General features: G+C 40.0%; 1 protein-coding gene across 1 annotated transcript in view; it reads left to right on the forward strand.

The window, feature by feature from the left end:
• The window catches only part of trx (histone lysine N-methyltransferase trithorax), a gene marked incomplete at its 3' end in the record, with an annotated part of 32,859 nt that extends 19,401 nt beyond the window's left edge, over positions 1 to 13,458 (forward strand). Inside the window, 4 exon segments of the mRNA XM_075289801.1 lie at positions 377 to 1,601; positions 1,661 to 2,137; positions 2,209 to 2,412; positions 5,942 to 13,458. Of these exon segments, the coding sequence (XP_075145916.1) occupies positions 377 to 1,601; positions 1,661 to 2,137; positions 2,209 to 2,412; positions 5,942 to 13,458 (9,423 nt within the window).

Genomic DNA, 13,458 nt, shown 5'->3' on the forward strand with positions numbered 1-13,458 from the left:
AAATTTTCGTCCCCATTTACTAAAAAATTTCTCCAATTTGGGAGAATCTGATCTTTTGAAATTTGTTTTACAATTTTTTTCTTTCTTCTCACGCTAACCCATTTTTCCTCTCATGCTAACCCATTTTCTTTCCTACGTATAAGTGATATTAATAGTTAACCTATCTTGGCGTATGAGTATTATGGGTTGTTTGCGCATTACTTATACGTTATGGTGGAAAATAGAAAAACGACATTGGAACAACAATCCTTTATCGTTACAAAATCCAATCGTATCACATTAATCTTCTCCCTTTCAACTAAACAATAAATTTACATTTACTTATAAATATTTGTGTAAACCATTACTAATTCGTAATTCTTTCTTCATTTTTCAGAAAACAACCCAAACGAATTCACAACAGGATTCTAAGCCTGCAACTGAAAGTTCCATTGAATTGAACAGTGATGATCGACAGAAGGAAGAATGCGAAGAGAGTCTAAAATCAAGTACAAGCAGCAGCAGCAGCGCCACTACGAGTTCTGCCTCGGCAACTACTCCTCCATCAGTATCAGCAGTCATATCAATTGATATGGCCACCACTTCATCAAATGGATCGTCAGCATCAACTAACAACACATCCTCCACATCAAATGGTGATAAGAAACAAAAGAAAACGGTTACCTTTAAAAATGTGCTCGAAACCAGTGATGACAAGAGTGCGGTTAAGAAATTCTATAATCCGGATAATCGTAAACCTTTAATATCGATTATCAAAAAGGAATGCCTCAATCGGCCGCTCATGTACACAAGGAGTAGCGAATGTATTGTACGACCTTCACGCTTAACGGAAATTTTAAAAAATAATTCAAATATTGATAAATTGAATTCATTGAAATTTCGTTCAAATACAAATGGTGGTGTGACGACGACGAATGGAAGTGAACGAAATAGTTCCTCGGTTTTGGCAGGACCTTTGTCTAGAGTGTTTGGAGCACCTCGGGAAGACGAGGCAGAGGATCAACAAAATAATATAAGTTTTCGTTTGACTAAAAATACCAGTGACGAAGCAGCAGCAGCAGAAGAAGCGGAAGAGGATGAGAATAACGAAGATGATGAGAATGAAGATCAAGAGGAAGAAGAAGATGAAGATGGAGGTCTAGATAACCCGGAAGAAGATGATGACGAAGAGGAGGGGGAGGAGCAGGAAGAAGACGAAACAAACAAGATCTTTGCGAGACGTAATACAGATTCTTGGACTGGGTCTACAACTCGTGATAATGTTGAAAAATCCCAAGGCGAAGAAAAAGAATCCAAAAAGCCCTCAGAGGATGAATCTTCAAATGTGATAAAATCTACATTGGATCGAAATGAGGAAGAACATCAAGTTGTCCTTGATACACACTTTGTTTTGCCCAAGCGTAGTAGTCGTTCCTCAAGGTTGATTAAACCCAATAAACGTTTAGTAGAAGATTCAATACTCACCAAGAAAACATCCACGAAAACAGGCCATGGCAATGCATCAAATTCTTCGCCCAGTTTGCTAAAGTCTAATACATCATTACAATCCAATTATTTTGGTTTAGGGGATTACAATGGTCAGGACATGAATGGTCTAACAGGTATTTATTGGAAATTTTGTAATAATTCCAATAGGAAATTAATATCAATCTCATTTCAGTTTCGAAATCATCCAAAGATTCCACTGCAACAGAGGCTGCCATAAAACCTTCAGCATTTGCTGCTGCCACTTCAACTGCTTTCACGAATTTTGGTGGAAATCCATTGTTGAGCTCTGCAAAGCCTGGAAGTTTTATTCTAAGACAACCGCGTTTGCAATTTGGATCTTTATCAACTGCAGCATCAAAGAGTGGCAATAGCAATGCAACCTCTACCAATAACTCCTCTACAAATAGCACAGCGGTAACAGCAGCTGCAGCTGCTGCCTTATCTGCTTCTCTTCCAAAATCTTTACTACAGGCAATATCATCATCATCCGCATCAGCATCATCTTCTAATAACTCAACTGTGAATAGCTCAAATTCATCCTTAACCGCCTCTATGTTAGGAAATACTTCCGCTACATCATCAAGTGTAAACGGACCACCAACATATTCCTTAAACGGTACCAGTTCTTTGAAAACTAATGTGAATACATGTAAGACCAGTATTTCTTTTTCAAAATAAGAAAATGTTATTTGAATGTTATTTTTCTTTTGTGTTTTGCAGCTTCTTCATCCTTATCTCCCTCAAGTATCCTTTGCGTTGTATGTTCCTCACCCATACATACTAAGAATCTGCCCCAGGCTTCTAAATATGGTCAGCTAAGCTGTGAATATTGCCGTAAATTTATATCGAAAATAGCCAAGAAATCTCTTGCCATAAAAAATTCCGCAACTAATAAACCAATAATACCCCAGTGCAAAGGAGATGGTAAGTTTCTGTTTTTTTTTTAATTTTTTGTTAAAGATATTCTAAAGGCAATGAATATGCCCTTTTGCCCATATTGAAACATGTATAACTACACTCAAAATATATTTTTTGTCTTCAATCACGAAATTAATTGATCCAATTAAGTTTTAATTGAAATGATAGTTTCAGTTAAAAAATTGAAAATAAATGTTCCAATTAAAAAAATTAACTGATACTATCAATTTTTGTTTCAATTTAAAAATTTTGTTGAATCAATTAAATTTTTAATTAAATATTTTTTAAAACTCAATTAAGACTTAAATTGGAAACATTTTCGTGAACATTTTTTTTCTGTGTAGGATTGTATAGATTTCAAACTGGCATTTTCTTTTCAAAAACTTCAAAAAATCATTTAGATTCATCGAAGATAATATTTAGACATAACACTACATGTGCTATCAACAGTGTTGCCAGTATTGGGGATTTTTCCCCGAATTGGGGATATTTTTTTTGTAGATGGTAACGAATTTTTTAAGTTGGGTTCTTGGAAATTTGGTGGGGAATTTCCATAACTTAGTATTTAGTATTTATTAATTGAGTAGTTTCACATACAACAAGATTTTAAATCTTATAATATGAAATATTTTTTAATTATTAAAAATTAAAAAAAAAAAATAATAATAATAACCTTTTCTCTATTTTATTTTCCGGAGCATAGGATTGTATAGATTTCAAAATGGCATTTTCTTTTCAAAAACTTCAAAAAAATCATTTAGATTCATCGAAGATAATATTTAGACACAACACTATCAACAGTGTTGTATTGGGGATTTTCCCCCGAATTGGGGATAATTTTTTTTTAGATGGTAATGAATTTTTTAAGTTGGGTTCTTGGAAATTTGGTGGGGAATTTCCGTAAAATTGCGGTTTTTTGTGGTGATCGAAATCGTTTTAGTATACTAAATCAATTTTATATGAAATTATTTTTTTTAATTATTAAAAATTAAAAAAAAAAACAAAAATAACCTTTTCTCTATTTTATTTTCCGGCATATAATAGTGTGCAAATGGGGCACGTGGACTAAAAACGAACACACGATTTTATTTTGGGGGGCCCCAGCAGAAATGTACAATTTTATAAGCAAGACAATTTCCTACAATTATGATATTATTTCGCGAGGACTCGGTCCTAAGTGTCCGCCTCTTATCGGAGTTCATAACTCATTTGGACAATATATCCCATAAATATAGAAATGATGAATATGGTTCACCTTCCTATTGATCTACCAACCAATTCCATTACTTGAGTATTTAGAAGTAAATTTTCGTTCATAAATACATGGGGATCTGAATCCCATTTTCATTCCTCGAGCATTTGGACGACGATCACCATTATCCTGATTATCTACAGCAGATCCTATTTATTTATTAAAAATAATAATAATAATATTTTTTCATTAAAAACTTGCAAAAAAAATATTGGGGATTTTTGTGAGGAATTTTAATTAAAATTTGGGATTTTTGGGGGGCAAAAGCTTTCAAATTTGGGGACAAGAGCCAGAAAATACTGGCAACATTAATTATGTTTGCTTGAACATGGTTAGGTTAGATTATGGAGGATGACACGAATGCGTGCTAAGCTGATTTGTGTCCACTTAGACCATAGTTGGTCCATTGTGGTTCCTCAATCTCCTTTTCTCTTCCTGTTCGTGTCTCTCCCACTTCTCCCGGGTTAATCCCATCATATGATAAAATGTCTTTCAGATCGACCTAGGTCCTCCACCCAGAAGCCTTGATGACAGCGAGAAAACTCCTCAGGTTGCATTCTCGCATGTCGGTCATAGTCTGAAAGAAGTAAGAGACCAGTATCTTGTTTATTCTGAAAGATAATACTGGACACTGGCGTAGAAAATGGAATGAATCTTCCGTAGCCTCAGGGTCCAGACACCATCTAAAAATATAATCATACGTTAGACCGATCCTTACCATATGTTTTCCCCCAGCGTATTGTGTCATGTTATGATATCTATTAGCGATCTTGCCTCCTCTCTTTGCATCGACATTAGAATTTAAGAGTACCTTATATTTTTCTATTTTTCGTTTGCTCGCAGTCCGCAGAAGAAGCCCAACGTCGCTTCCCTAAGTCAAACAAAGAAAATAGAAATTACGTTATTTGACTCCATTTCTTGTTATGCCATAATATACCCAGCACAGAGTTACATTATGTTGTTCTGTGACAACCGTACGCTCCCTACGACAGCGGCTAGCTATAGCTGCCAGCTTCTGCAATAGCAAGTATCTCCGCCTGAAATATGCTGCATTCATTATCCAACTTTACCCTCTAATGCCCAAAACCGTCTTTAGGCGGTCTACTATAAAACGGGACGCTAAAACGGGCACACAACATGAGTAAAATAAAAACAACAAACATGAGTAAAATAAAAACAAAACTTAGTCAAATTCTGCAAGTGACTTTGCAGAATACACTGGATTTTACCGTATTGATTTTGCTTGTTTCTTTCTCTTGCTTTTGCTAGACTATTTTATCAGATAACAGAAAAATTGGGCATTAGCGAGTTAAAGGATTTCAATTCTCCAATTCCACTGCCGATACACAGAAAAAAATTTCACGAACATTTTTCCAATTAAAGTCTTGAATGAGTTTAAAAAAATATTCAATTAAAATTTTTATTGATTCAACAAATTTTTTAATTGAAACAAAAATTAATAGTATCAATTAATTGTTTAATTGATATTATCATTTCTGTGATTGAAGACATTTCAATTAAAAAATTAATTGGATCAATTAATTTCTTGATTTAATCAGAAAGATTTTTTGTGTGTACTCTCGGCTATTTTAAAGCCATCCGTATAGATGTTAAAATACCGAAAATCCGTACACAGCTACTGGTCTTATTAGCACTGTATAAAGCCAGTTAAAAAGGAACGTTTTCATTCTCCAACGTTCTCCAACCAACTTCTGACCTGTGTATACTACCGCATAGGTCTTCTTCATGGGATCCGCTATATTCTCTAGCCATTTCAGTCTAGAGTCTAGAATAACCCCCAAGTATCGTGCCGATTTTAAGAGATTCAATTTTGCCCCTTAAAATTCTGGGCCTTTGTATCCGTCATGCAAACATAAATAAATTAATTTTAGTTTATGAACAATTTATGAACAAATGTTTAAAGTATGAAATTACACAACAATGTCCATACACATTATGAACATAAAAATTATGAATATGAATACTCTGGGAGAAGTAGCATTCATACTCCAGCCAGGATGTATAAAAAACGTTAGGTCGATACCAAAATTCATAGTCTTTTTGAACAAATTCATGCTTTGTATTAAACGAGTACTAAAATATGAATTAGTTCATTATTTTCACAAATAATTTTCTGAAATAAATTATATTAATTTTAGTTCATGAAGAAATTCTTACGGTATGAAATTACTGAACAATGTTCATAAATATTATGAACATAAAAATTATGAGTATGAATATAAATATGAATGTAATTTCTTTTTTTTTGCTCCTTCATTCCAGGAAATTGCATTATACTACCCCTGAACAAAGGCATCCACATCAAAAACTTTAAAAAACTATACAAGGAACGATGCGGTTTGTGTTGGCTAAAGAAATGTTTAAATACCCTACAGTTGCCCAAAGTGAGGCTAAATGCTTTGATACCTGTACTCAATGCTGTAGCAAATAATATCAGTAGTAGTAGTATTAGCAGTAGCAACACCACCTCCTCCACTATTACCCCCAACAACAACAACAATAAACTCAATACAATAGAATCAAAACTAAACAAAGATTTGGATAATGGGGTTGAAACCAACAAATTGTCAATAAAATGGAAACCATTAGCAACCAGGGAAACGACATCTCCTATAACTGTGGCATCTTCTGTTATAGCCTCATCACTGCTAACTGGCAGCACTGCGGCCAATATGGCAATGATGGATGGTTTAAAGATAAAAACAAATCCTTTGTCCGAGACTATGGGAACGGTGGTGGCCTTTGGCGCTTCTCCCCTATTAAGACCAGCAATTCTAGAGAAATCCATTACGGCTCTAGGTAAACCAATGATGGCGATAGAAACTAAACAAGAATTGGTAGAGAAACTCGACAAAAAGCCTTTGGATATACTCAAAGAAGTGAAACTGGAGCTAGCTACAGAACAACTATCACCAGTGTCAACGGCATCATCATCAGGATCTTTAAATTCCTCGAATACCAACAAACCGAATAAGAGAAAAGATAAAGCGAGTGAAAAAGATCGCAAGGAAGTTAAAGTTAAGGAAATGCATTCACCTAAAAGTGAAGAGAAGGTTCGAGAAACAAAAGACCCTGTTGATAAGGCAGAGCAAATGGAAAATACCGATGGTCAAGAGTCCAATACAAATGGTCTTGTGGCAACCCTCAATACGACATCAATAACGACGGCTGCTTCAACACCAGCAGCAGCAGCAGATAAACGTCAACGAATTGATCTTAAGGGACCTCGGGTAAAACATGTTTGCCGTAGTGCTTCCATTGTCTTGGGGCAACCTTTGGCCATGTTTGGTGAAGATGAGGTGGCGGCCCTAGGAGAGGGAGATCTACAACAAAATGGTGATATCAAATTACCTTTGACCGATGAGAACGATAATTGTGCCTCCTGTAAAACTCAACAGCAAACTTCAATTCCTCAAACTCCTGCAATTTCAGAAGAAAACACCTGCGAACAACCTCCCCTAAAGATACCGAAGGTAGAGGCTAGCTCGACTCCAACTACTACTACTGCTGCTACAACTACAACAAGCAACACCACTACAACCCGAAGTAGCCTTATGACCACGTCGAAGCTATCTCAAAGGCCCCATCACTATAATACCCAATTGACGGCGTATAAAAAACAATTCAGCTCACAAATGGTGGCCTCTGCCTCATCGGCTCTTGTGCCTCAAAGACGCAAAGAGCCTCAGGCCAAATGCAAACTGCTAATATCCATAGACTTTTGGGAAAACTATGATCCAGCTGAAGTGTGCCAAACTGGTTTTGGCCTTATAATCACAGAAACGGTGGCGCAGCGCGCTCTTTGTTTTCTGTGTGGTTCAGCTGGCCAAGAACCTTTGATATTTTGCGCTTGCTGCTGTGAGCCCTATCATCAGTATTGTGTCCAAGACGAATTTAATCTCAAACATGGCTCGCTCGATGAGACGCTACTACTCAATGACAGTTGCCTAAGTATTACGGGCGGCGGTGTTGGGACCAATACGGCTATAGCCAAATTGAATTGGCTATGTCCACGCTGTACAGTCTGTTATACCTGCAACATGTCTTCCGGTGCTAAAGTCCGATGTCAGAAATGCCAGAAAAACTATCACTCCACATGTTTGGGTACCAGCAAACGTTTGCTGGGGGCCGATCGGCCTTTGATCTGTGTAAATTGTTTGAAATGTCGTTCCTGCTCCACCACTAAAGTTACCAAATTTGTAGGCAATCTACCCATGTGTACGAATTGTTTTAAACTACGCAAAAAGGGTAACTATTGTCCTGTGTGTCAGAAATGTTACGATGATCAGGACTTTGATTTAAAAATGATGGAATGTGGTGATTGTCATCAGTGGGTCCATGCCAAATGTGAGACTCTCACAGATGAGCAATACAATTTGCTGAGTACTCTCCCGGAATCAATCGAATTCATATGTAAACGTTGTTCCCGGAAATCTACAGAGGCTAAGGAGAGGGCTTGCGAATGGAGAGAGGCTGTCAAGGAAGAGTTTCAATCGAATTTAATGAGTGTCCTCAAATTGCTAAGCAAATCGAGGCAGGCATGTTCTCTGCTACGCTTAAGTCCACGCAAACAAATGAAATGTTCTTGTGGTGGTAATGGTGGTCTAACATCCGCCGGCACCATTACAAAATATCAACCTAAAGCTTTGCTTTTTAACCAGGAGCAAAGTACCCAAAATGGTTCGTCGCAATCAATTGATGTATATGAATTTGATGATCATGAGAAGGATCATACACCGGATCTTATCAATTCCCAGCCTTTGGCCATGGAAAAGAAATGCATTTGCCAAACAAACAAAAATAACCCGGCCAATGGGGGCTCCTCCAATTCCAATGCCCAACTAAGTTTAGTGGAAATTAAACAGAAAATTGCCAATCATTCCTATGGCTCTTTGGCCGAATTCCATTACGACATGAGTATGGTAATACAACAGGCCAATTGTGATGAATTGGTTATTGTTTACAAGGAGCTGCTCAGCGAACAATTCCCATGGTTTCAAAATGAGACACAGGCCTGTACGGATGCCTTGGAAGAGGATATGTATGAGTCGGCAGGAGGAGCCTATGGTCTCAACTCATCATTGGATACTGAATCGGATTATCAAATGGATTGTTTACCCACGGCCAATGATCATCACGAAGAGGCTCAACGTTCAGCGTTATTGGCTGAACTTCCTCATGACTTGGAAGACCAATTGTATGGTGTGAAGAATAGAACCGATACCCGCATATGCCTTTTTTGTAGAAGATCCTCTGAGGGTTTACCAAATGAGGAGGCCCGCCTGCTCTATTGTGGCCATGATTGTTGGGTCCATACCAATTGTGCTCTATGGTCAGCAGAAGTTTTCGAAGAAATCGATGGCTCTTTACAGAATGTCCATTCCGCTGTGTCCAGAGGACGTATGATCAAATGCTCTGTATGTGGTAATCGTGGAGCCACTGTGGGTTGTAATGTTAAATCATGTGGTGAACATTATCATTATCCCTGTGCTCGTTCCAAGAATTGTGCCTTTTTAGCTGACAAATCCATGTATTGTCCCACACATGCACCTTCGGCCAATAATGCCAAAGTGCCATTTGAAACGCAATTTGAGGTGTTGAGACCAGTCTATGTAGAACTGGAGCGTAAACGGAAAAAATTGGTGGAACCTTCAAAGGTACAATTCCATATTGGTTCTTTGGAGGTTAAACAATTGGGCCATATTTTGCCACGGTTCTCGGATACCTATGAAGCTTTGGTACCTGTTAATTTCCAATGTTCCCGTCTCTATTGGTCGTCCAAAGAGCCCTGGAAAATTGTGGAGTATAATGTCCGTACCTATATACACAATTCATCGAATTCCACCCTGGGCGCTGGATGTATGGATATGGGTAAGAATTTCACCGTTGATCATAGCCAAGGAAATGCCGCGATGATATCCGTGGGTCTATCACAGATACAACAATGGCATATGAGTTTGGCTCGTGGCGACTATGAGGGTGCTATGGAAGACTACGATTATTTGAATAATTTCCCACAGCCCTGTGTAGCCTCGTCGGGGGGTCATCATGAATCCTCAACGGCCAATGACGAAGAACCCCAAACAAATGCCGACCTTTTGCCTCCCGAAATAAAAGAGGCAATTTTTGAAGATTTGCCAGGGGATTTATTGGAGGGCATCTCCATGTTGGATATATTCACAAAATGCATGAACTATGAGGATATGGCTCAAGGCGAACAAACTCCCTTGACCGATGAAGATACCATGACCTCCATAGGAGCCTTCACCAAACAATTGACGGCAGAGTTAAATAATGGCTGGCCAAATGCTGCCGAGGATGCTTTGTTCTCCACCAGTCAGGCGGTGAAATTGCAGAAACTCAAAAAATCCTCTTCGCCCGTTATAAGCTGTGATGCTGTGACCGCCAAAAATGCCATAAAGCGTCGTAAGATCTCCGAGAATATGTTGATCTCATTCAATCATAGGTCTCAGAAAAAGGAATGTAGTGCAGCAACAGCGGCCACGAGGCGTTTGGATTTGGACAATTCCACAAAGAGGACCTTTACCTGGAGTGCCGAAAAACGTTATAATGTAGAAGGCAGTGTTGCGGCCACCACCAATAGCTCTTCTGCCGCTGCGATGCAACAATCAGATTCGAAAATTCGCATAATGCAAGTTGATGGTGTGGATGATTCCATTACCGAATATCGTTTCATAACCCAAGATGCTGCTGCCGCAACGGCAGTGAAATGTGAGCGCTGTCAATGTACCTATAGGAATATTGAGTCATTCCAACGTCATATACCCAATTGTGAGGCCATGTCTTCGTCAACTAGTGAATCTGAATCGGATCATACGTCGCATGCTCAGTCAGAGATACATACAAATGGGGGCATAACCTTGGAACAACTACAGGAGTTAAATAATAAACTCCAGCAGCAGCAACAGCAGCAGCAAAGGACCACACAGTTACCCTTCCTACAGGCAATACCTACTCAGACTTTGTCGCAACTGCAGGGCTTGCAGACATTGCCTATGCAATTGCAAAATGTTCAAAATTTACAAAATCTTCAGAATCTTCAGCAATTGCAGCAACTGACGCAACCCCAGACATTGGGAGGAAATTTCTTCATATCTGCGGCACCAGCAGCTCCAGAAGTTACGGCGACAACGCCCGATCTTCAGTTGTACGCAAATGCTTTGCAAGGTTTGACAGCGAATTTGGCCAATGGTACTTTCACATTGCAACCCACAGCCAATACGGCATTCAATACCGCTGCAGCTGCACACCCTCAAGTGGCTGCAAATCAACCACAATTACTGGCCCTCTCAACCAATGCCGATGGAACTCAACAAATAATACAATTGCCGGCACAGCAAAACACAGCAGCCCCAACGGCAACATACCAAACTTTGCATGCCACCAATTCGGATAAGAAAATTATATTGCCAGTGGGTGGAGGAAAGCCCATGAAAACTATGGCTACCAAGGCAGCTCAGCAGGCAGCAGCTAAAAATAAACTAAAGGCCACAACGGCGGTAAAGCCCATACAATCTAAGATAAATGTGGCCACAACGGCAACCACGACACATCATCAGATCCCAGTGCAGCAGCAGCAGCAAACGGTGAATGCCACACAGCTACTGAATCAACAAATCCTACAGCAATTACAACAACAGGCAGCAGCGGCCCAACAGCAGCAAGCCTCAAATGCTGGTCCACAAATTGTATTCCAGCAATCGACCCCATCAGCAAATACGGCAACACAGCAGGCAGGTCCTCAGATTATTATGCAGCAGGCACAGCCACAAAATATAATTTCTTTTGTGACCACCACCAATGATGCTTCCGGACAGCCACAATTCCAGTATGTCACTTTGCCCACGAATGGAGGACAAGCCGCCCACGAATACAAGCCTCAAGCATCGACACTGTTTGCAACAACCACCAATGCAGCACCAACTCATCATCATCATCATCAGCCTTTAATGCAATCGGCCTATTTGCAAACAGATGCCAGTGGTAACTTGGTATTGACCAATGCTCCACAAACGGCTACTCCGTTGCAATTGCTTACAGCCCCAACCCAAAGTCCCCAAGTTATTGGTACGCTGATTCAGCCACAAACTTTGCAATTGCAGGGTGGTAATGTTCTAACCACCTCGTCGGCGGATGGAAGTTTACCTCAATCAGGGGCCACACAAACCCAACAGCAAGTGATTATAAGTGGACCTGGAGGTTCGGGGCCTACTGGTTTGGAAATGCTAACAACTGCCAATGGGACACCTCAAGTGATTTTGGCCACCAATACCCCGCCTATGTATTATGGCTTGGAGACGATAGTGCAGAACACTGTTATGTCATCACAGCAATTTGTCTCTACCGCTATGCCGGGAGTTCTAAGTCAAAATGCTAGTTTCTCGGCCACAACAACACAAGTGTTCCAGGCTAGTAAAATAGAACCATTGGTCGATATACCCGCGGGATATGTTCTACTCAATAATGTCGATCCTAATAATGCTTCGATTTTGCAACCTCAACAACAACAGGCGGCAGCAGCAGCAGCCGCTACAGCTTCACAGGCTCAGGCTCAAGTTAACCAGGCCAGTTTCATACAGGCAGCTTTACAACAACAAGCTGCAGCAGCAGCAGCAGCTTCTTTGGCAGCCGAACAGCAGCAGCACCAGCAACAACAGCAAACGAATGTCTATCGCATACAAACACCTCCTGTTAGTACGGCTCAAAGTTTCCAACTCCAACCTCAAATAGTTGTAGCCACACCCACACCATCAACTCCTGCCCCTCAACCACCGATGGCAGCTCAACACTTGAGCACTTCCGGAACAACCACCCAGTATGTGGATCCCAATACGGGTACGGTTTATAGTGCAAAGGTAACACCGGTGGCTCAAGTTAAGAGAACAAAAACGGCAGCAGCCACACCTGTGGCCACAGTCACCAAGGTTCAACCACAAGTGGTCAATAAGGTAATGCCCAATGTTGCTCAAATTACGGTTCAACAACAGCAACAGGCGCAAGCAACAGTTGCTGCAGCGGTGGTGGCTCAACAGCAGAAGCTAAAACAAACTGCAAGTCATCAGGCTAAAGGATCTTCGTCGGCGGTGGGAGGAGGTCACTTGAATTTACAACAATCTCCTTCGGCCGCTACGGCGGCGGAGGGTTTGAAACCCCATCAGCAAGAAATTACAGTTACTCATCAACAACCGCCACCACAACAAACTGCTGCTCCAGTTCCAAGTACTAAGAAAACCAATATGATAAGACCTTTGAATAAGGCCGAGGTTAAACCCAAGGTTATGAAAACGGCCGCAGCTACGGTAGTTACCAAGCCAGCTACAACCCATGGAAATAATACGAATATGGGCGCCTATCATCATCAAATGACTAGTAATCCCAATAAAATGATAATTTTGAAGCCTCAGCAACAACAGACGACACAACAAGTACTACAACAACAAGCTCAACGTATACCAGAGTCAACTTTGGATGCTCGTTTAACTCACGCCACCAGTAATGAGGCAATGCCGCAACATAACAATCTGGCATCCTTGAATAGTCTCTCTGATAATTCGATGAACAATGAATATCTAACTGTGCAACATGTTGCCAATAACAATAGCAACAATAATCAACATCAACATGTTGCAGCTAATAATCACCATCAACATTATAATGTTGCAGATGCTTTATTGCTAGACGAGTCTTCTAGTATGGCTCAACAACAACTATCGCATTGCAGCTATTCTGTTGGAGGAAGTGTGGTGGCAACAGCAAAC

This window comes from Haematobia irritans, chromosome 1 (assembly GCF_050003625.1).
Source record: "Haematobia irritans isolate KBUSLIRL chromosome 1, ASM5000362v1, whole genome shotgun sequence".
Classification (NCBI taxonomy): domain Eukaryota; kingdom Metazoa; phylum Arthropoda; class Insecta; order Diptera; family Muscidae; genus Haematobia; species Haematobia irritans.